General features: G+C 40.2%; 1 protein-coding gene across 1 annotated transcript in view; it reads left to right on the forward strand.

The window, feature by feature from the left end:
• Window positions 1-24,000, forward strand: part of LOC128904244 (ADP-ribosylation factor-like protein 8B) — a 29,056-nt gene that overhangs the window by 3,265 nt on the left and 1,791 nt on the right. The window contains exons 2-6 of the mRNA XM_054188310.1: window positions 1,484-1,564; window positions 16,026-16,099; window positions 16,456-16,549; window positions 18,722-18,789; window positions 22,420-22,490. Of these exons, the coding sequence (XP_054044285.1) occupies window positions 1,484-1,564; window positions 16,026-16,099; window positions 16,456-16,549; window positions 18,722-18,789; window positions 22,420-22,490 (388 nt within the window). The remainder of the gene's footprint in view (window positions 1-1,483; window positions 1,565-16,025; window positions 16,100-16,455; window positions 16,550-18,721; window positions 18,790-22,419; window positions 22,491-24,000) is intronic.

Genomic DNA, 24,000 nt, shown 5'->3' on the forward strand with positions numbered 1-24,000 from the left:
GGGAAAAAAGATACTTTCAGAAACAAAAGATGGGGAGGATGTATAGTACAGAATTTAGCAAGAAGGTTCGCATAGGTAAAGTTGAAAAAGTAATTGATGGAAATTGTTTCTTGCCTGAATCTGATTCTGATCTAATTCCAAACCCCAAAATCTTGCAAGAGGATCAAGTAACTGTCAAAGGTCATACAGCTTTTAAAGTCCCAGATTAAAAATAATTAATCTTAGTTTGTGGACACGAACTGGAGTCATAGTGTATTTACACTCTTCCATGAACAGCCAAGAAAAAAGTTGTGGAAAGCATACAGGGACCAGCAATAGCACTAGGAATAGCTGGTGGCGATGTGTGCACGGCAAGGCACGTAGCTGCTCTGGTGCACCCAGAAGGTCTGATCATCCAGTCGTCAGATGGGAGGGACCTGGTGGAGCATGTCTGCTTCCCTCCTTGTCCACATACCCATATTTTCTTCAATAAAAACCACCCTAGGGCACATGGGATGATGAGATTTGTGAAGGGAATATGGGCAGATAGATATGGAAGGACAGTGGCAAATCCAGAAGGTCCTGCTCTCCTTTCTGGATGACTGGTAACCCAGGACTGCCGAGTATGTTGCAGAGAGCACCTGGACCTCCACATAGACATGACTGTTAAGTAACCATCTGCATATCTTAATGCACCACGTCTAGGAGACACAGTATCTTATTAATGATAAATTTTGAAAAAGAAGAATGAATAATTAAATACTTAGATCTGAGTTTCACCTTTCTCCTCAAAAGCTGTCTTCTGTAGTGGGTAGATATCTGTGAGGTTCTTGTTGGCATAATGACAAGCATCTGTCTTGTAAAAATATTTCTCTGAACTGGGAGAGGAGGCAGTGCTTTGATTTTATGTTTTGGGTTTATGGTGTGCTGAGTTAGTACCTTGTATTTTTCTGTCTTAATGGCGTTCTCTTGGCTTCCACAGCGGGACTTCTCTGCTGTCACCTACTCAGAAGGAAAGGGTCTGCACGTAGTACTGTCTACATGAGAGTACTCCTTCACCGTTTATTATATTTCGAGTTAAACCACTGGTAATGGTAGTGAGAAACTACAGGGAAAAATCCTGGTATAGTCAGTTTTATTGTATTTTATCATACTGGGGGTTGGACTAGATGACCTTTAAAGGTCAAACCATTCTATGATTCTGTATTTTGACCGTGCTGCTTTCTGGTTTGCTGAAGGATCAGATGAAAAATTATCTGAAGTCTCGTGGTTTCTGGGGTGATCTTTGTTGCTGAGGAGAATAAAAGATCGTTTAAAGGGGCTGAAATGAACAGTCTTCCTTGGCGTGACAATGCATTAATTGAAGTGCTAGCCAGTGCTCTTCTAGAAAATTAATGTGATATTTTACAGTGTTGTAAAATAAGAATTTTCGATTGCAAATGAGAAACGTATCTGCTGTGTATCAACTATTTTATAATAAATATAATTTTTTTTTCTATTTCAGTCAGGGCAGTTCACAGAAGATATGATTCCTACAGTAGGCTTCAATATGAGAAAAATAACAAAAGGAAACGTTACTATAAAGGTAAGTGTGTATGTTTGAATTAATAGTGAGTAACTAATAGACAAAGTGATTTCAACTTGGAATGTGAAAGCTTAAGAAATGTCTTTTAAGATGGTAGGATCATTTATCTCTTTTTCTAGCTCAGAAATAACTCTTTAAAAAATATAGAAGAATATTTCTCTGTTACATTAGACTATTTGATTTCATTATATCCGTGCCAGGCAGAAGCTTTGTTGCACTCTTTTGGGTTAGAAAGGTCATAAAATTCTGAGATATTAAGGGAGCTGAGTTGACTCCTGGAGGTGCCTCTCTCCTCTCTTTCCCTCTCACAGCTGTAAGTGAAATCTGAAGCAACTTTACTCCTAACTTAAGCATTTTGGGAAAGAGTGTGGTTTAGCTCACATAATATTAGCTATATGGAAACAGAACATCGAATGTTAGTCAGTTGTCAGGGAACCACGTCTTCGGTGGTGGTTCAACCATCGCAACCAAAAGATGCCATTTTGGTTGTGATTCATGCCATAGGCATCAAAATAGAGATAAGCCACTCTAGTAGTATTAAGGTGCTCTTTCTCGTTTGATTATGAAGACAGCCTGATTGATTAGTCTAGATCAAATTCATGTCTTCTATCTAAAATTAGGTGAAGGAAATACAGGTTTTTATCTTTACCTTGACTTTTCCCTCCTCTTCCTTTATTTTCTCTCCTTTCTCCCTCGGTTCTAAAGATATTATTTTTCCTCTGGTTTGATGTGACTCCTAAACCTGGGGAGGATTTTCTGAAATCACTTGTAACATGAATATAAGTAGTTGTTAACTGTCTTCCCATTCTCTCTAAACAGTGAGCAGGTAAAGGGTGGTAAAAGGGATAATTGACTTCTGTTGGTTGGGAGATGTTAAAGCTAAACTAAAAAACCCTAAACCTAAAATGACCATAGTGGTGTGAACACTGTGACTGCCTGTCTGTTTCTGGTTGTAGTGTCTTGCTACACTTTTTGAAAATTTCCCATGGCCATAGTGCCTTCAGGTGTACATTTCACTTGTGTATCTACTTCTCTGTTACGAGCTTGCAGAATAATCAATAAGTTCATCTACTGCTTGTATGTTACAGTGCCTAATAAGCCAGTCTTTTGAAAGCTATTGAAATGGAAAGTCGGATGCCACACAGCTATTTCCTCTCATCACCCCAACCCTCCTTCCCGTATAACCTCTTGAAAGTCATGTCAGGTTTGGCTGAAATAAAAACTCTTAACATTACCCATATTTTGGTCTGATATTAATTTTCCAGGAAATTTTGGCAGAGTACCAAAAATAAATGATAGTGAGTATCTTAAAACTAGGTCCACAATAAAGGGTTGAAGAGTTTCTCACAGGAAAATGAAGTAAAATGTAAAATGGAGTAAAAGTGAAGTGGAGAAGAATCATTATTGCCTTGGTAACCTCAAGTTTATGACTTTGTGCATGATCATTATGGTGAGTACGTGATTAGAGCCTACTTTGGGAGAGAATCTGACCTTATTCTTATCAGAGAGCAGGTGAGCAAGAAGACAAAGCATTTTTAATTCATGCATTTCCTGAAAGGTAAATGATTGATAGAAGCCTGAACTACTTTTTTTTTTTCCCCAGCGTAGATGGCGTGTGTGTATGTGTGTGTGTTTGTGGGCTTACAAAAACCAAACTGTCACATGATGAGCACTGCAATACTCAATGCAACGTGTCCAAACTCTTCTTTGAAGTAAAAAGTCAAGACCAGCATTACTTTACATAGTGGCCAGCTCTCTGAAAACACAGAGGAATTTATATGGCGATATGAGTAAGCCTGCATCAGTTGGACTGCATCTGCAGAAAACATAGGTGACCAGAATCAGAAGCCTTATTTTGGAGACCCAGGAGTCATAAAGACTAAAAGGTAACTGAACTGGTCTTTCAGGAGACAGAAGTAGCGCACAAAGTGCACCTTCTGCTGAGTAACAGTTACACAGCTTTTCTTTGTAAATGGAGGCTATTTCACGACACTTTCTGTTAGTTCTTATGAATGCTATGTTTGGTGAAGAACGAGAGAATTTCATCGATGATGAGGTTTCACTTCTGGTCTTGGCTCTTCTTCACCTTTATTCTCAGTATGTAGAAGATGATCCAAGCTCTGCTTCAGCTCTGCTAATTCATTTCTCTGTGGCCAGTTCTGCTTGTGGTAGTACGTACGCTACGTGTAAGGTAAGGTTGGTAAGGGGAAATTTCAATTTATGGGAACATCTGCTTTGATTGCAGTATTCATGCTGCGCAACAAGAAGGCATACTGATCAACAGAGAGCTGTTTCTTCTCTTTTCTTGCTATGGAGTTTCCTTCCAAGTCTCCTCGTGCCTGTTATCCTCTCCACATCAAACACGTTCCCCTCTTCAGCTGACTGGTTTTGTGCCGCATGCATTTGTGTAAACACAAAACAGGCCAAACCCCAAACACCTCATTCCTCAAAATACCTGCTCCTATCTCTTAAAGAGGAAGCAACAAATGTCCTTGCTTAGTCCAGGAGTGAGTTTGTCAGCAACTGAGAAAAAAAAAAGAAATTCTAGTCTTGGGTCCCTCTGCTGAATGTGTCTCAACAACCATCTACATGTTGTTAAGTGAAGAGCTGAACTCTCCTATAGAAACAACATGCTTCAGCCTAACAGTAGCTTGGTACATTCCTGTTTATCTTCTCCCAAGAGAGTACCGTTTTAATCAAAATCCGAACTTCTGAATATTTTTTCCTTTGGAGTCCAAGTTCTGCTTTCCAAACAGAATCTTTCTTGTAAAGGGAAATAAAACCAGCTCCTCCTAAAAAAAACCCACGAAAAAACCCCAAAAGAAACCATGGCAAAGCAGTAGTCAGATCAGCCAACTGATACAGATATAAGCAACCTCTAAAAAAACCCACGGACCAACCAAACCAAACCCACCTCCATGCTAGTTTCTCCCCAGTCCAGTTACCTAAGTAGTGTGCTTGCCAAGCTGCTGCGTGAGTGCTGGTGCCACCACTGTGGGAAAGCAGGATACAGACAACAGGGGAAATGATGTATTTTTTGGGGACAGCCTGGATGGATTGACTTAGGTAGTTGCAAAACACCACATTTAGGGGACAGAATCCGGGCAGGAAGAAAGCAGTCTCTCCATTTGGTGAGAAAAACAGTTTTCCGTCATCCTTCCACTCTGGTAGCTGCAAACTTTTAAGCACAGCTAACACTGCCTGTTGCTAGAGGGCTGTCAGAATTATGTGTTCGGTATGCACATACAACCTGCTTATGTGTTCAGATGGATCAGTGACAATGTTTTTTTAAAAAAATGTTTAATGCTATATTGTTTGTATATACAAACTTTGTATTGTGTTAAGTTTTCTAGTCCTTACAATTAATTCATGATTCATATTAGTTACGAAAGAGAATTTATGGAGAAGTCAACAGGCATTGATATCAGAAGAACAGTCTGATTGATGTGCTAATTGTGTACATTTTCTTCCCCAAGATTCTGTTTGTTATACACAAATTAACATGTACACTAGCTATGACAGCAAATCAAATAGTGTACTTACAACAAGAACATGAGTCACTGCCGCACTGCCTTACAAGTGCAAATGCATCCTAGGGCCATCCCATGTTTTCTTGACCTCTTAGACATCAATGGCAGATGTGTAGAACGGGACCAGTGAGAAAATTGTGATTAGCATTGAACAGCAAATGCAGACTGACAAGCAAAAGCTGTTTCAGTTTAAGTAGTCAAACTATCTTAAGTTTTCACTTATTCAAAGAGGTATTTTTCTTTTATTGTACTTTCAGGCATGCAGGTGTTTTGTGTCCTCCTGCCTGAGTCTTCCGTTCTCTTTCAGAAGAGTACATTTGTACTGAAGCAGTACCTTCCACTTGAGCTTTAGCAATGCTTCCTAATTCATCCAGGAGAGGATTCTATTTTAATTATTTCTTAATGTCAGTTTTGTACATTTTTCGTCACATCTGCCTTGGTTTACAGCTAATCAAAGAAATCCATAGGTGCCACAGTCACGAAAGTTGCCACATTGAACCATAGTTTGTAAATAATCCATACGAATAGAAATTTCCTTTCAGTTCCCTTGTTTTCTGTCTTTTGCATAGAAACAATAAGGCTGTGATTTAGAGTTTGTACAGAGAAAGCGTAAGGATAGTTGGAGTGCTATACTGATGCCACTACAGAATTGTCAGACATGGAAGAAAATGAGAAAGCGGTTTATGGTTCATTCAAGGAGACAAACAGAAATCATTTACAAGTAGACAGAGTCTTCAAAGTAAAGTATTTTTTGAGCCAGGATAGTTCAAATAGGTGACTGAAGTGACTAATAAGTTGGTACTGGAGTTGTCTGCACAAATGATATTGGAAGATCAGGTTCATGCAGGGAGGAGGTGTATGAGTTTCTGTGGAACCATGCCTTGTTCTACACTTTGATCTCAAAAGTTGTGTTATATATAGTTGTTATAATAGAGATGTTAAGAATAAGGGGATAATGCTAGCATTATTAATATGCTTATTACTTTAGAAAACAATATTTGGTTTGAAAGGCAGTCTGCACAGGAATATAATTTATTTTAACCAGTTCTCATGGTCTCTCTGCTGCAGTGAGAGCTACAAAGCGTACAGTGAAAGTAAGAGGTGTAGGGGAATATGGTTCATGTATAGATACTTATTTCCTTAAAAGCCTGTCAAGAGGAAGTACGTCACTATTCTTGTATCTAGGTAAGCTGTTAAAATCTTACAGCCTAATTGCTAGATAAAGTTTCCAAAACTATTTTACAGTGAGACGAAAGATGTGATTTGGTGGTAAGTTGATGACTGAAGAATGGTGAGAGGGTGCCTCTTGCTAGAATCCTGCAATGAGCTTTTTGCAGCCTAGTCAACAAGAATTCGGAGTGAAATTATCCCAACAAATCAGGTTACCTTTCTCATAGAAATACTATGATACCCAACTGTCAGCCATTATTAAAATTCCATGAAAAAGTGTTATTTTACTAAACCTGTGAAGTCCTTTTCAAACATGGCAGGAATGATCTCCAGGGTAAGCGGATAGATCTTGCGTCTGACCTTTTTTAAAGGTGTCAGGGGATATTGCAAAACAGAATGAATTAAGCTTACTGTAAGAGTGAGGCTGAGAAACCATCTGGGCCAAAAAGTCATCAAGTGAAAAAAAAGCATTTCAGAAGTGTAAGACTGATCACCTTAGGCAAAGTGAGTCACAACACCAAGAAGTAGGTGATATTAATCCTTTATCTGGTTTTTGCTGTATTCTGGGGTAGGCCACTAAGAAGGAAGTACTGTGCTAGTGCAGCATCACTGCGTGGTTTCTTTACTACAGTTCTATCTCTAGTTTCCATGCAATTCTAGAAGGCAACAAGAACCAAGGAGCCCATGGTCTTTACTTTCTTCTGATTTTGGCAGTTATTTCCAGAAGCCAGCAGATTTATTCTCATATTTAGTCTCTAATCCTAGTGTGGTCACTGGCATGCCTCTGTGTGTGTGTTTATCTGAACCACACTGAAAGAAAAACAGTGATTGATGCAATCTGAAAAATTTTGTAGGAAGATGCCGATTTCATGTGCTGTTTAATCAAAGTTGAGAATGATCAGAAATGTAAAGCTTTCAGCTATAACCATGGATTGTCAAATTTTGGCTTGTCAGTGTATTTAATAAAACCTGTCGCCTGTTATTTCTGAAAAAAGAAAAAGCAAAGAAGAAAGTTTTTACCAGGCAGTATTTGAAATCTAAGCAGGAAGCTTTATGGATTTTGAGGTTGTGGTTGAGATATTTAATTACAGGATGATTTTCAACATCAAAACACCTAATGTATTACAACTTAAGTATCTGTTAAAACTATTTTGATGAAGTTCATAACAAAGCTGATGGCTATCACTTCTTTTCTGACAAAAAATCTGTGGCTGAATTAATTTGAGGTTTTAATTCCAAGGAAGTTTTGTTATTTGCTGAGTGATTTGGTTTTGATGGTATTTCTCTATTTTTGGATCCGCTCAGTATTGGTAGTCTTTTTGCTTTGGTGAGATTTACTGTTCATTAAGCTAGACAATAGCTAAAAAATTTCTGTTAACAAACCGAATTTTGAGAGCCTCAGAAGACAAGCATCGCGAACTATTTTAAGTGATTGTGAAGCTCCAGCTGTTCAACCTTTGCTTCTCACAGTGATGTTCTTAGAATAATCTCGGGTATAAAAAAGGAATAGAGCAACACAAGACATGGATACGCACAGACAATGCAGCAGCTTCATTTTCCTTGCTTGTGCACTTCCTTTTCTTAAAAGAGCATTGCCAGTTTCTGCACCCCCCTGGATACTGCAGTCTGGAGGGAGCAGCGAGCAGCTGGAGCTGGGGAGGTGGGACTGCGGCACCCCAGCTGTCGCCACTAGAGGCCAGCGTCCTTCCACGGGAGCTCCAGCCCGGGCCCGTGCAGGCCAGTCTGCTGCAGGGAGGGCAAAGCCAAGCTTCTTGCTACTTGCTGTTTGCTCTGATGTGGCAGAGAGGAGGAGTGTCCCAGCTTTGTGCGTGCCTCTTCCAGCTTCCTTAGTTGCAGGACTCCCCCCTCCTCTGGATAGTAGAGTTTCCCAGTCTCCAAACATTGTTGGAGAATAGAAACACAGTCCTCCGGCTTTGTAATGCTTCATCCTGCTATTCAGCAGCAATTAAAAAACACCCTACTTGTCATGTCATCATCTCACGTGTCATGCAGTAGTACAAGCCTCTGTGTGTACTGCCTATATAGCTACAGCAGTGTTTCAGCAAGTAGTGGCTATTCCACATGGCTTGGGTCACTCTGAAAAGGCTGTGATGTATCTGGACTGATTTCAAGTCAAAAGTGGTTATTTCTATGAAGAATTTTTGTGAGATGTCCCAGTGATTTATGATAGTTGTGTGTAAGGAAAAGCTGTACTGCTGGACTCAAAAGGGCTGTGATCCACAGCAGGAAGTCCAGTTGCTAGTGATGTACCCCAGGGATTGTTTAGCATCTTCATTAGTGACTTGGATGATGGGACAGGGTGCACCCTCAACAAGTCTGCTGGTAGTACAAAACTAGGAGGAATGTCTGATGCAGCAGAGGGTTGTGCTGCCATCCAGAGGGACGTCGACAGGCTGGAGAGATGTGTTGACAGGACCCTTCTGAAGTTAAAGAAAGGAAAGTACAAAGTCCTGCACCTGAGAAGGACCCCAGTCAGCACTACAAGCTGACTGGCTGGAAGGCAGCTTTGCAGAAAGGGACCTGGTAGTCCTGGTGGACACCAAGTTGACCACTGTAGAGCAGTGTACCTTTGCAGCAGAGATCAACAGTATCCTGGGCTGCATTAGGAAGAGCTTTGACAGCACGTCCAGGGAGGTGATCCCTCCTTTTTACTTAGCACTGGTAAGGCCATACCTGGAGTACTGTATCCAGTTCTGGGCTCCCCAGTACAATGGGGATGTGAAGTTACTGGAGAGAGTCCAACGAAGGGCCGTGAAGATGATTAAGGGGCTGGAGCATCCCTCATATGAGGAGATGCTGAGATAGCTGAGGCTGTTTAGCCTAGAGAAGAGGAGGCTCAGGGAGATCTCATCAGTGTAACCAGACTTTTCTCAGAGGTGCCCAGAGACAGGACAAGCAGTAATGGGCATAAACTGAAATATGAGAAATTCCATTTGAACCATCAGAAAAAGTGTTTTTACTGTGAGGGTAATTGAATATGGGAACAGGTTGACCAGGCAGGTTCTGGAGTCTCCGTCCTTGGAGCCGTCTGCTCTAGGTGACCCTTCTTTGACCAGGGCAAGTTGGACATATAATCTCCAAAGGCCCCTGCTACCCTCAGTCGTTCTGTGATTCTGTGAAAAGGAGTTAAATGAGGGTTAGAGAGTGTCTCAGAGAATAAGTATGGAGCATACTCAGAATTACTCAGTGATCAACTAAGAAGGAAAAGTATGAAAGCACTCTCTCATCTGATAGTTTGGGCAGAGAAGCCTTTGAAACTGTGTCTGTGCTGGGAGTTGTGTGCTGCAGAGTGTGAGACGGGATGGTGCGTTAGGTAGGAACCTCTACGGTGGTCGGGACAAACACATGGGGCCAGAAGTCAGTGTCCTGAGTCAGAACAGGGAGTGTTGAATGTAGCACCAGTCATTCAGAGTAACTGTTAGGACTCCTAAAAATGAGGACCAAGAGTTGATCTCAAGGAATCATCTAAACCAAACTTGTGCTCTGAGGTGAATCAGATATTTACCCAAATAGGTAATTGTTTCTTAAAATTGGTTCTTCCATGAAGAAGGTTCTACAATATCATTTGTTTTGCACAGTGTTCTTCCACTCTAAGTGTTAGAAAGCTTTTTTCCTAATATCTGACATGAGTTGCTGTCATGGCAAATTGAGCTGCTTTTTTCTTCTCCTCTATATCTGGCAGCCATTTCCTGGGAAACATTATGGGTTTGCTCCCTCCTCCCCTCTTTATAGGTTATATTTTCAAAATCTCTTTGCACCCTTTCTTTTCTCATCTGGACTTTTTCAAATTAGTCTGTGTCTGTTCTATAGACTGATGCTCAAACCCAGTGTAGGAGCCTCTCTGACACTGAGGACAGGGCAGTACATACTTCCAAAATCGTACATAAGATGCTTCTGCTAGTACATGGCTGATTTAAGATCTGCAACACTGTGGAGACACATATTTAGTTTGTGAACTGCTCAGGCATTTTGTCCTGCACCTCTACGTGGTTATTATCCATTTTGTGCTACTGCATTTAGTTCTCGTGATCTAAACATAGCATTCTGAACTTGCGTGTGTTAAATTCCAACTGCCTTATTTCAGACCATTCCTCTAGTTGGTCCAGATACTTTAAGATTCTGATCTTCTCTTTTTATCCACTCCCAGCTTGAAGTTATCTGCAGTTTATATAAGCATGTGTTCTATTCCAACATCCTGTTGGGACACATGGGAACCATAAATGCTGCCCCTGGTTAGCTCTGTCCGCCGCGGCTTTGCCTCATTGGTAAATGCTGGGAATCTGTCAGGATTGCTCAGACTTGAGATGTAGAGGGCAAGGGGGACACACGAGGAAAGTGCCAGAGAGCCGCTCTGTGGGGTTATATCTGTCATGGGAGAATGTCCTTTTCTTGTCTAATTTACCAATATTAGATTACCTTTTCCCAGCACACACACTGTTGCACATCCTCCTGGCTTTTCTCTGCTATTGAGCAAATACTAATTATTGCTTTCATGGTTATATGTTCTTCAAGGACAAGCAAAATTAATAATCGCTACAGTAGTTATTGATCGGCAGTTTTGAGCTATCATTGTCCTTGCCTCTGGTCTCCTTGCCCTTGGTCTTCCAAATGCAAGTTTTGCCTACAATTTATAACTTCTCTGTGCCCTCTTTCACCATAATCTCTTGGATTTTGATGTCCAGAGACTGATTCATGATCATGTGAAAAGAGGGTTACAAAGGATTGCACATGGTCACGCAGAACCAGGGTTTTCTACTTTGGGAAGGACACAATATTGAGGCTAGGGTAGGTTGGCTCCTTCTTGATTGAGGGGATTACAGTTTTATCTCTAAAGCTGGGTTCCCTGCTACTCTCCTGCCTTAGAACACAATGTGGAGCTAAGCAGCACAAGGTTAAGAAAATGGTTTCTGAGGACAGACTTTGCTTTTATGTCCTGTTTAAAATCCACCTGTTCATCTTTCCAACATGGTACCCTGTGTCTCTGACAAAATGGCAAATATAACCCAGTCATTGAGAAATAATCCCTTCCATCAAAATGCTTCTGGACTTGTTTTCAGGAGTTGAAGATGTTCAGCCATTTTGTGTTACAAGTCTTAAGTCCATTTCTCATTCTTCAGTGAAAGTGCTATGATTAAATTAGGTAATTATAAACCGTGAAGTGTCCATATAGTGGTTTTTTCTGTCTGACATGACTAAAATAAAATACCTAGTTGCAAAAAATGTTCAAAAGTTGGACTTTATTGCCAGTGAGGAGTGACAACAGGGTTCTTTAAGGAACCAAGACTGACTTCAGAGACATAGTGTTATGGGAAATATTGCCTGCAGAAAATGTAGCCACGTGGCGTGTTTTTTTCAGCTTTAAGAGCAACTGTAAAGGCATTTCCAAAATATAGTGTAGTAGATAGGTAGTAAGTATTCTAAGGTAGTAAGGTATTCTAACTTCCATAATAGGTTACATGGCTGGTACTACAAGTAGGGCTGTAGATTTTGTATCCACACAGCAATTTATTAAAAATTGTAAGGTTATTTGATTCAGCTCTTTTTATTCTTCCTGTTTATTAGATGGGGAAGCTGAACGTTACTGACTGAAGATTCCAGTCTAGAATAGGTGACTATTTAGGGTTTGTCTCCCCTGAGCTCAGCCAGGTGAAAAGGAGGAAGCCAGACTGAGCCAGCTGTCTAAACTTGATAGAGACCAGTGAGTGCTTTGCAGGAATGGTTCACCTGGTGGGCAAGGTGGGTAAGCCAGATGGAATCGTTTCCTGCTGTGGGTGCCCTCTGAGCTCTTCAGTAGCCACAGAGAGAGTTTAGTCACTTAGACTAGATACCTATGTTTTAGGTAGCTGAAGTGGAGGGAGATGAATCCCATGCTTTCCAGGTACTCCCTGTCATTGCACATTGAGTTGGCTATGAATGCTATGGCTGCTTGCTGTCTGTGCATGAGCTCGTTAGTCACGTCCAGTATATGTGGACTTGTCTGTGTACAGTGTAGTGGTGGATGTTGCTGATGCTACCTTACTCTCCCCAAGTATTCTTATTTGTTTAGAATTTCCTCACCTGTTTGTTCAGGTTAGGTTTTATGGCTGATATTTTCTGAATCCTGAGCAGAAAGATACATTTCCGAGTTCAAGTATTTGGAGTGTTCGATGCAGTTTGCAAATTAAGATGCCTGTATGTAAACAGCTATATGTCTCCAATGAGGGTTAAGCTCCTTTAATAACAGAGGAGCTCTAGACAGCACTGTCAAGCCTAGAACGTAATTCTGTCATCCTAAAGAAGATGTTACATCTGGTCGGTTGAATAGCTGTCTAGGCTTCACTGATTACCATGAGATCATAGGTACTGAAGCCACGTCTTGACATCAAGATACAAACATGTCATTGTACATATCTCTGTCCCTACCCAGCATGTCTGAAAAAAAGCCATGTAAAACTGACATCTAGAAAATATTTCAACTTTGTCATTAACTGTCAAGACTTCCCACAATATAAGCTAATTAAAAGAAACCCAACTGGAGTGTTAATGAACCTTCTTGTAACTGAAAGCTTTTGGAAACCTTTGAACCTATTCCCCAGATGCATTTTTTCTCAACTGTCATGATACCACTCTGTGCAAAAGAAAAGAATTTGCTCCTTAAACGTAGCAGTCTTAAAGAGTCCTAGATCCGTGTGAAGAAATTGAACAAGAGACATGTCCAGAGAGATTCCTGTTGTAGAAGAATTTGATTTAACAGGTAAGTATAAGCACATATATATGGTAAATGATGATTCCAAAGTGTGGAGTTTAATCTAGTTTACAAATTAAAACATTGCATTATTTTATGAGAGCATAGACCTGCAAGCAGGATAAGAATTACTACTCTATAGGAGTAGACAGGAAGAAATAAAATTGTGACTTATAAAATACAGTAGAAATAAGATATATGCTTTTGAGATTGAGCCTAAACAACTCCTTGAGATTTCAATCTCCTGTGAGGCAATGGTACTGGGTGTCAAAGAAACTTTTTCTCTGGTTTGGTCATTCTGTAGGCATTTTCTGATTCTTAAAATCATCTGGTCTTCTAGGGATAAAATTATCTCTTAAATACTATGAAAATTTTATTCCTGAGGGACCAACAAAAAGCCACGGGAGCAGTTTGACGCCCAGTCTCTTTTTTAAAGCACCCAGACAAAATAAACTTCTTTTTATAGTTATCTGTATATTCTGCTGTTAGGGTATAGTCTCCTGCCTTTCCCAGTTCACACCCAGAATATACTTTTTACCTCTGTGTTAAATACTGGGATACAAAAATAGGTGATGTACAAAACATGCAAGACTCATGCAAGAAAACTTCTTTAATGCTAAGACCTCTCCCCTTTCCTTCCTGAGTGCCTCTTGTATTCTCACAGTTCTGTCTGTTCAGTCATGTACAGTGGAAATGGTTCGGGGCAGAGATTTGTGTTTTGAATAAAGTAGTTAACTCTGTCATTGTCTATTCAATATAATAAAGAGTATTAGAAAGTTACTACTAGCACCATTTAAATTTCATAGGCAAACAGGTGAGGATTTTTTTTATTAATTTATTTCATGCATTAATTTTCTTTCCCTATATCAGATAATTATAACTTAATATCTTGATGTAAACTGGGTTCCCAAGCACTATTAAAAACACTTAAGTCTGTCTTCTGTCCTTCATGTTGTACTTTAATGAATAGCTGAAAGCCTTATTAGAGAAACTGACTGGAAATGACTTATCTTTCCATTGTTTCAAGGTGACTCTCCTAATGAGAACAATACTTGTTCTGCAGTGCAATTTAATATAGTATAGATACAGTATATCATCAAACTAGGACAAAACCAGTATTTCTTTATCTTGTATTATTTATTTGGTGATTAGTCTAGGCTACATCATCTTGTAGATTTTTCTGACGACCAGGAATAATCGCTGTCAGTCTGCAAAAGTCTAATCTTACTACTGGCCTTCCCTGTCCTCTTTCACCTTCTTTCTTCTCTGATCTACCAAGAAAATAATTTTGTTTCTTTTTCCAGATGCACAGATGTGCACCAGATGGTTACTCATAGTTTGAAGGTCCTGATGAGTTATTGAAATAATTAGTGTTGGTGTGTTGGTGTGAGGTTTGTCATCTAACTATAATACTGAAGTGTGTACTCATCTCTTTCAAGCTTTTAAAATAAAAGTTTATTTTATTAAGACTTCTGAAAGAGTGCTTCAGATGTCAGTGCAGATAATAATTGATATTCAGTTCATGGTCAGAAGATCACTCAACTCTCTTTAATGTGTAAAATTCTTGTTCTTGTAAAGGGGTTCAAAGGCAATCTACATATAGGTGATATACTAATTTTATGCCAGAAGGAAGAGTAAGATATCAATCAGGGAATTATTTTAATGGTGAATTGGGAAATATTTCTTTAAAATATGAACTTAAGGTGTTGAAAATGATAGATAAATTGATATATAAATAATATGTATGGGTTGTGGAATTAAAAATGTAGTCTGCATTAGTTGAAGAAGGCCTTATTATCTCAAGAGTCTATTAAGTCTCACTCTTTTGTGCAAGTCTTTGTTGCCACAGCAGTTTTAACATGTTTGGATTTATATAATATAAATATGAAAACAACTCTTAAGAAAATTTGCTTCTAAATTTAGTTTGTGCTGTAATGGATATGCCTCCTACATCTGGTATATTGTATCTATTGTTTTGATAGCTAAATCTGATTAAATAAGAAATAATTACTTCTTGTCTTGGACATAGGAACAAATCCATTCCTTTTATTTTTCAGTGTTCATCATTATTTTAATAGATGTGTCACTTGCAACTGTCTTTGGATGTAGCTGCAACAGCTACATCATCACACAGCCCTTGCCTGCATGATTTAGATCCTTTCCAACATCCTAGATCTTGGAAACAGCTTTGAAACAAGATTATTGTCATCCACCAAAAATACTGAATTCTTGCAAAGAAAGCAGAATAAGTAACTCCTGTACAGAAAAGTAATGTGCTAGCCCTTAATGACAAGGAATTCGGTGTGATTCCTGGACACGAGTAGCATGCAGAAGTATTTGCAGGATTGGAGCTTTATAAAATCCCAAGCAGAATTTGAGCTTCCTTTCCTTAAGATTCACTGATTAATCACTTCAGGCCTACCCTACACTACTGTTTCCTTTCTGTTTCTAATGGGTTAATCCATGTGTCATTTAAAGCACATTTGATGAACAAATGGGAGAACTGTTGGAGGTATTGGAGCTCCCTAGAGTATATCATCCTTTTCGTGGGCTCAATCTGCTCTCTGACCAGCGCTTTATTTACTTAATATCTGTCTTTATCCTGGTGAAGGCCGATGCGTTCTTAACTGAAGTCTCCCTACCTCCGTAAGAAATGCAACTTCATAACTGTTTACATACAACGATGCTATTCTTTCTGTGCATTTGCAGAATTCACTTTGGTATCTGAGTAAGACTTTTCTTGCAGTGAGTGGGAAAGGATAGGGTTCTCCAAATGGACATTTGGAGCTGTTAAGGTCACAGGACTGACTTGCCCTGTGAATGTGCCCGTCCCCTTTCATTGACTGGAAGGGGCTGAGAAGACCAGTCTCTTGAGGAAGGTCACTTAAAAATCTACCTGTATTTAGGCATCGTCAATACAACCAGCATGCTGGATGTAAGAGTGTTATTGTTCTGTTATGTTAATACTTCGTAGTTCAAAAACATTTTGGGGTTGGGGTGTTCTTACCTTTTTCAGGTATGGGACATTGGAGGGCAGCCAAGGTTTCGGAGCATGTGGGAGCGTTATTGCAGAGGAGTCAATGCAGTTGTGTAAGTTTTTTTGTGTATTCCCATAGAAAATGTATTTTAAAATATATATTATTAATATAGAGATGCTTTTTTTCCTGTCTGCCTGCATCACATAAGAAGACCCAACATGATAACACTAGTGTGTTTTACACATCCAGCAAACCAGGTATATAATTAATTGCATGTTCCATGCCATTTTTTCCCCACAGCCCATATTTAATCTGTGTCTTCATGTATTAATAAATGCAGGGCTTATACAGCTCAGGACTGTTTTAATGCTGTTGTCAATGCGAACACTTTTGTCGCATTTCAGATGTTTTAATGCAACTTCCTGCAAGTAATGGACAATACCATAAATAACTATATTCCCATTGCAGTTACATGGTGGATGCAGCAGACTTAGAAAAAGTAGAAGCTTCAAAGAATGAGCTACACAGTTTGATAGATAAGCCACAATTGCATGGAATTCCAGTAAGTATTTTGATTATTATTCTTACCTGCATGTAGACAGTGTAGCCTAAATCCTCATGAATTCCTTATGGTTCCTCTGGGCTCTTGAAAATATGAGCTTAAATGTGATGCAGCCTTGATACATTGAGTGCTCTTAGAAAAATTATTGTGACATTCTTTCAGAGGACTCAGCATCTTATCAGTGCTGCAGTGTGGTGTTGCCTTTTCTAGTCTAAAGGTCAGAACAGATTTGGAAAAAATTCATTTTCACGTGTGACATTATCAGACAGTAATTACTTCTAGTCAGTCCCCTTGTTGGCTGGGTTTGAACCAGTGACCCAGATATGTTTCTGGCAGTATCTTAAGGCATGCGGAATTTGTCTTTCTGAAGGTTGGCAGGCATTAACATCAAACAGCGTCCTCTACTTCCAGAGACTGTGGATGAGCTTGACTTTTTCTGTGTCATGGCTTCTTATTTTTCTTGACTTTTTAGTTTTTCAAACTAAACTGTATGGAAAAAATGCAAATATGCATCTGTTCTTCAGTAGGAAGTGTCAAAGAATAGTATATTCTGCTGAAATTTTAGTGAGGAATTATGAAGGTGGAGACTAATGTTATTTAATTAAATGTAATCTGCCAATTTAGAGCTAGTAGGAATCAATCTGGTGAGCACTGATCTTTGATGCTGACACCACCAAGCGAGAGTTCATACCTTTGATCATAAAAAAGAAAACAATGGTACCTACAAATCAGGAAGAAGTTACTCACAACTTGATGGCTCTTGCTTGGCCCCTTTTTTGTAAGCAAGTACTTGGACACTTGGCCAGTGCAAGTGATTGAGGTAATCTGAGTAGACAGACAACCAACATGGAATTGTTTTGAGAATCAAATTCTCACACATCCGTTCTTGAAGGAGAATTTTTCAAGTGACTCTCTCTCTTTTTTATAAGGTTTGCTATTATTATTGCATTTTTTTGTTAAGTACATATTGAACAAAACCTACAGAAATCTATAGTCACGCTAATCATGGCGAGTGACATTGTCTGTCCTTTGTACTGTCTTCACATTCTGTTTTACTTCGCGCTTTTCCTTCCTGAAATTATAGTTCTCTCATATCTTCAGAAGTATTTAATTAAGTTCCTTTCCTTTTATATGTTATAATATCACATTCCAATTGCCCAGCCTGACCAGCAGAGTAATTTCCAAGCTGCAGTAATGTATTTTTTACTTATTTTTATTTCATAGGTAGTAACTAGTATTGAACTTCTTTCAATTTATTGTACTCAGGCTTTGGCATTATAGATCTTAGGGTAGCTTTATTAATCTGAGGCTGCAAGTAATGAGTTTTAATGTGTTGGAGATTCATGGGAAATAATGGGACATTCTTGATTCAGAATTGTAACACATCTGGAAAACAATAATGCAATCATAATTAGAAAAACCTTCCATTGCTTACTTTATCTTAGAATGTACTCAACCCATTCATCTGACCTTAATTCATACTTGAAGCCTTAACTATTGCACAGGAACTCTGAAGTTCCAGCATCTATTCAGTAAATTTTCTGCATTTCACAGAGTTAACTCCTAATGACTGCCCTTCTGATTTCTACCATGGATGCTCAAAGGGGAGGGAGAGGAATCAGTCATTTGGCTGGTGCTTGGGTGATACATGGTTTGGTAGCCTGGCTGTTTAGTCAATGTTAAGAAGCAGGGGAGCAAAACCATAGAGAGAATCATGTCTGGGTCTTGAAGACCCATCTTTTCTTCTGGGGCCCTACTTTTGATTAACATTAGTCTGGTCCTGTGGATTAAGTGTCTGTTGGTGGCTTGGGTGCACCTGGTGCATGTTTTTTTCCAGGTTTAGCTGCGTGGAGAAGGAATCCACTTAGTGCAGTCTAACACCATCCCGTAATACCATCTGGAATGGAGAGATTCACTTCCAGAGGAGACTTCTGATACTGGTACACCCAGAAATAATGGGATCCAGTTTTAAGGGGTGCATCCAGCACCTGACCCTGGCTAGGAGCAGGATTTCCATGATGCTTCCACTGTCATTGGTCATTTTGAATATGTATGCTATTGTGTTCTAAATACTTGTCTACAAGTTCCAAAATAATGCCAACAAATGGTTAAAGACAAAAATAAATTTTTATTGCTCCTGGATTTAACATGAATATGAATGATTTCTTTCAGGTGTTAGTCCTTGGAAATAAAAGAGACCTCCCAGGTGCACTGGATGAAAAGCAGTTAATTGAGAAATTGTAAGTAGCTGGTCTGTGTAAAAAGCTGAAACACTGTAAAATTCATAGAATTGTCTTGGTTGGAAGGATCCTTTAAGATCATCGAGTCTAGCCATCAACCTAACAATGCCAAAATCACCCCTAATCCATGTTCTGAAGCACCACATCTGTATGCCTTTTAAATACCTCCAGGGATGGTGACTCCACCACTTCCATGGGCAGCCTTTTCCAGTACTTGGTAACCATTTTGATGTGTAAGAGAAAGTAAAGTCATTGGTAGTCTATGGCAATAACCAGCTATAACAGCTTCAATTTTACGTTCTCAGGTACTCCACTTTGAGCTCTGATGGCAGTTGAAATAGCAATCTAGGCTGATAACTGACTACAGTAGATTTGAACCTCTCGTGATTATTATTTTGATTGTATAAAGTTGTTTCAGATAATCCTGTTTTCCCATCACTGAAGATACAACTGCTATAGATAGTAATAGGCTCACTTAGACTTTTCAGAGTACATTGTAGTGGCAGTTTAATGCTCGAATGGTATTAGAACAGAACGACTCCAAACTACTGTCTGTAAATTTAAGCAATTCAGATATTTTTGGCATGTATCCAAAGTATATACTTATGGATTACTGAAACTAATTTAAGGGTAATTGTAAAGGAAATACACAGTTTTGTAAAAATGACCAGTATAGCAATAATTTTGCAGAATAGGATTCTGTGTCTCAAATCACATAATTTTAATCAGTAGGAAGTGCAAGCAAAGTGAAGTGAAGTGAAGCTTCAGTATAGAAGGATGGTCCAAAGACTAAGCAACTAAACGGGGACTTAGGAAACAGAGAGTCACAGAATGGCTGAGGTTGAAAGGGACCTCTGAAGGTTATCTTGTCCACCCACCTACTCAAGCAGAGCCACCTAGAGCTGAATTCCCTGGACCATATCTAGATGGCTTTTGAGTATCTCCAAGGGCGGAGACTCCGCAGCCTCTCTGGGCAACCTGTGCCAGTGCTGAGTCACCCTCAGAGGTAAAAAGTGTTTCTTTATGTTCAGAGGGGGCCTCCCATGTTTCAGTTTGTGACCATTGCCTCTTGTCAAGTCACTGGGCCCCATCTTCTTTACAGCCTCCCTTCAGATATTTGTACAAATTAATAAGGTCCCCCCTGACCCTTTTCTTCTCTATGCCAAACAGTCCCAGCTCTCTCAGCCTTTCCTTATATGTGAGATGCTCCAGTGCCTTTATCATTTTAGTGTCCCTCCACTGGATTTTCTCCGGTAGCTCCACATCCCTCTTGTGCTGGGGAGCCCAGAATCGGACACAGCACTCCAGGTATGGCCTCACCAGGGCTGAGTGTAGAGGGGAGGATCACCTCCCTCAACTGGCTGGCAACACTCCTCCTAATGCAGACCAGGATCCCGTTAGCCTTTTTTGGCACATTGCTAGATCATGTTCAAGTTGGTGTCCATGAGGACCCCGAGGTCCTTTTCTGCAAAACTGCTTTCCCAGACAGTTGGCCCCCGGCATGTATTGGTGTTCCCCGCCAAGGGCAGGACTGTGAACTTCCCTGTGTTGAACTATGTGAGGTTCCTGTCAGCCCATTTCTTCAGCCTGTGGAGTTCCCTCTGGATGGCAGCACAACCCTCTGGTGTATCAGCCACTCCTCCTGGTTTTGTGTCATCATCAAACATGCTGAGGGTACACTTCGCCCCATCGTCCAGATCATTGATGAAGATGTTCAACAGGATTGGACCCAGTATTGATCCCTGGGGTGCACCGCTAGTTACTGGCTTCCTGCTAGCCTTTGTGCCACTGATTGCCACCCTCTGGGCCCAACCATTCAACCACTTTTCAGTCCATATCACTGTCTGCTCATCCAGTCCATCCTTCCTCAGCTTGTCTATGAGGATATGGGAGACGGTATCAAAAACCTTACTGAAGTCAAGGTACACAATATCCACTGCTCTCTCGTCATCTACCAAGCTGTAGATTTCATTATAGAAGGTTATCGAGTTGGCAAGGCATGATTTCCCCGTTGTGAATCCATGCTGACTACTCCTGATCACCTTCTTGTCCGTCACGTGCATGGAAAATGTTTCCAGGATTAGTTGCTCCATCACCTTCCCAGGGATTAAGGTGAGGCTGACAGTCATGTAGTTCGCTGTGTCCTCCTTCCTGATCTTTCTGAAGATAAGAGGAGGGGCATTTGTTTTCCTCCATTCTTCAGGCACCTCCCCAGTTGCTGTGATCATTCAGAGGTTATCAAGAGTGATCTCATGATGACATCAGCCAGCTCCCTCATCACCTGTAGGTGCATCCCATCAGGGCCCATGGAATTCTGTATTTCTCGTTCGCTTATGTATTCCCTGATCTGATCCTCTTCTATCAGGGGTGCGACTTCCTTGCTCCAGACTTTCCCCTTGGTCTCTGGGGCCTGAGATTACTGAAGGCAAACCTTGATAGTAAAGACAGTGGCAAAGCCAGCATTCAGTACTTCTGCCTTTTCCATGTCCTGTGTAACCAGGTCCCTGTCTCATTGAGTAGTGGGACCACGTTTTCCCTTATCTTCCATTTGTCACTTAAGTACTTATAGCAGCCCTTCTTGTTGCCTTTGACGTCGCTCATGAGATCAAATTTCAGTTGGGCTTTGTCTGTCCTAACTATCTCTGCACGCCTGGACAGTGTTTCTGTATTCCCCCCCGGGTTACCTGTCCCTGCTTCCACCTTCTGTGTGCTTCCTTTTTGTGATTGGGTTCTGCCAGAAGCTCGTTGTTCAACGACTTATGCCTCCTCACTTTTTTTCTGGACTCGTTAGGATGCCTGCTCTTGAGCTTGGAAATGATCCTTGAATATTAACCAGTGTTCCTGTTACAAGGCCTTATCCCATGGGACTCTTCCAAGCAGATCCAAGTCTGCTCTCCTGAAGCCCAGGGAGGTCACTATTTAGTTCTCTTCTTTATTACAGTCTCTTGTGTGATCCCAAGAGTCTTTCCTTCTCCATGCCTCCACTCCTCATCTGCTCCACGAATGTAATCTGTTTCCTGCATGTCTGTGTCACTTGTGTGAGGATAAATAAATGAAAAAATAACAAAGTGCTCAGAAACTCTAAGGGGATAGGGAAATTCCCAGAAAGAAACAGAAGTTAATTAAGAACCAGTTTCTTCCTAAATGTATAGACATCCTTTCAGTGGGAATCATATCTGATATATTTAAGTATGATATAATGAACATTCTGAAGATTAATGTTGTGATCATTTGAGTAGTGTCAGTTGATTATAAGAGTTACTAGAGATAAAAACTCTGAATTCTACGTGAAAAGAGTAAAGAGTGAAGGCCAAGATGTGGTAATGTTACTTGGTTACCACTACTAAATGTTATTTTCAGCTTATGGATTTATGTGTTTTTATTTTTCACTATTACACTGACTTAATGAGAAATTTGAATTTTTGTGAAATTACTTTATATCCTTTTAATCTTTACAGTTTAAGAAATGTAGATTTTTTTGTGTGCAGTAGCATATTTTAAAAATCTGATATCTGAGGATAGAATTGAACCCACTGAGTCGAAAGCAGAAAACATGTAATTTAATGGAATTTCCTGTTGTCAGTCTCTTTGAACTTATAACACTACTATTTTATAATTGTTTTTCTGCAGAAACCTTTCAGCTATTCAAGACAGAGAAATCTGTTGCTATTCTATTTCCTGTAAAGAGAAGGATAACATCGGTAAGCTTCTTTTTCTTACAGCATCATCAGTGTATGCTTTCTGCTTTAGATCAGCTGTTAAAAATGTTAATGAGATTTTAATATCTAACTCCAATATATAACTGAAAATCTCAATTTACTTTGAAAGATTGTGTTGCAAATATTGCATGCAATTGTATTTGTTTTACTATAGAATTATGTGTAATTTAAAAGTCACTTCAGTTCCATGAGAAGTTAAGTTGACAGGGACCTTGGAAAAACATATTTAAAACCCAAAGTAATCGAAGCCTTCACAAAAAATGTGTTACTTTTGAAACAATAGTAACTGGATATGAAGGCCTTCCAATTATTATGTGATACTTAATAAATTTTGGTAAGTGTTTTGTTCCATACATGATTTTACTTGTAAGCAGGCCTTATGGTGGTGTTCCTCAAACTGGGGGACTAGTGCTTCTGTCTTGCTGGGGATGCGCGGAGCATATCCTGAAGTCAGTGAAGTTGTCTCCCATCTCGCCTTTGCTTCTTGTCCTTTTTATTCCAATGGCCAGTCCGGCCCAAACCATGACAGACCTTTTCTCTCTTTCTGCTCACTTTCCTCCGCTTTCCTGATGCTTTCTGTTGTCATATTGTCCCCTTCCCTTCCCTCCACAGGGCAGGAGAAAGGGGTGAAGCACAGGCTGAGCCAGCAGCAGCAGTCGCCTGGGGCACACTGCCTCTGTGCCGCCCTTCTGCCCTGTACGCTGCTAAGAGAAGTGGTGCTGGATGGGAGGGATACAGCCTGGGTAGATATTTATAGCTGCTTCTTGAGGAAGCCAGACTTGTTAGAAGAACTGGGTAGCTCTGTGGGGCTCAGCTGAATGAGAGACAGTGGGAGTGGGAATGGGAGGAAAGCCAGTTTCTCCCAGCAGCAGCAGGGGCAATTTCCATCCTAGGCAGAGAGGACCAGGTAGTGGAGGTGGTGAGGAGACTATACCATGACATCTGGGCTTCAGGAGGCTGGAGGAGATGTCATCTGTGTGCAGGGACATGTTAGGCAGCGAGGGCTTCTCTTGGAAATGGTGTACAGCATTTGGGTACGTTGGTTTGAAGGAGGACAAACCTTGTTTTGCTGCAGCTTGGGGTGCAACAGCTATCTCTGAGTGAGGGAAATACACAGGATGTGCTGTTACGCTGGGGAAGATTAGACTTTGGGCTATAGGGACTGAGGACACAACATAGTCAGGAATATCTGCATAGGTGAAGGGCAGTGAAGGTGATTGAGATTTAAGAAATGCAGTGCTTGATCCTCATCAAACTAGCAAGGCTGCAGTGTAGGATCTCAAAAGTGGTATCGTGACTAGAAACTGGTAAAACCAGCTTAATTTCTAAAAGGATCTTGGAGAAAATAGGTTTTGATCCTGATTCATTTGTATGGGTGGCCTGGAGGGGAAAAGCATGCAAAAAAAGCATGCTAAAATTTGCAAAGGGGGGTTGGAACTAGATGATCTTTAAGGTCCCTTCTGACCCGAAGCATTCTATGATTCTATGGTTC

The sequence above is a fragment of the Rissa tridactyla genome, chromosome 1 (assembly GCF_028500815.1).
Source record: "Rissa tridactyla isolate bRisTri1 chromosome 1, bRisTri1.patW.cur.20221130, whole genome shotgun sequence".
Lineage (NCBI taxonomy): Eukaryota > Metazoa > Chordata > Aves > Charadriiformes > Laridae > Rissa > Rissa tridactyla.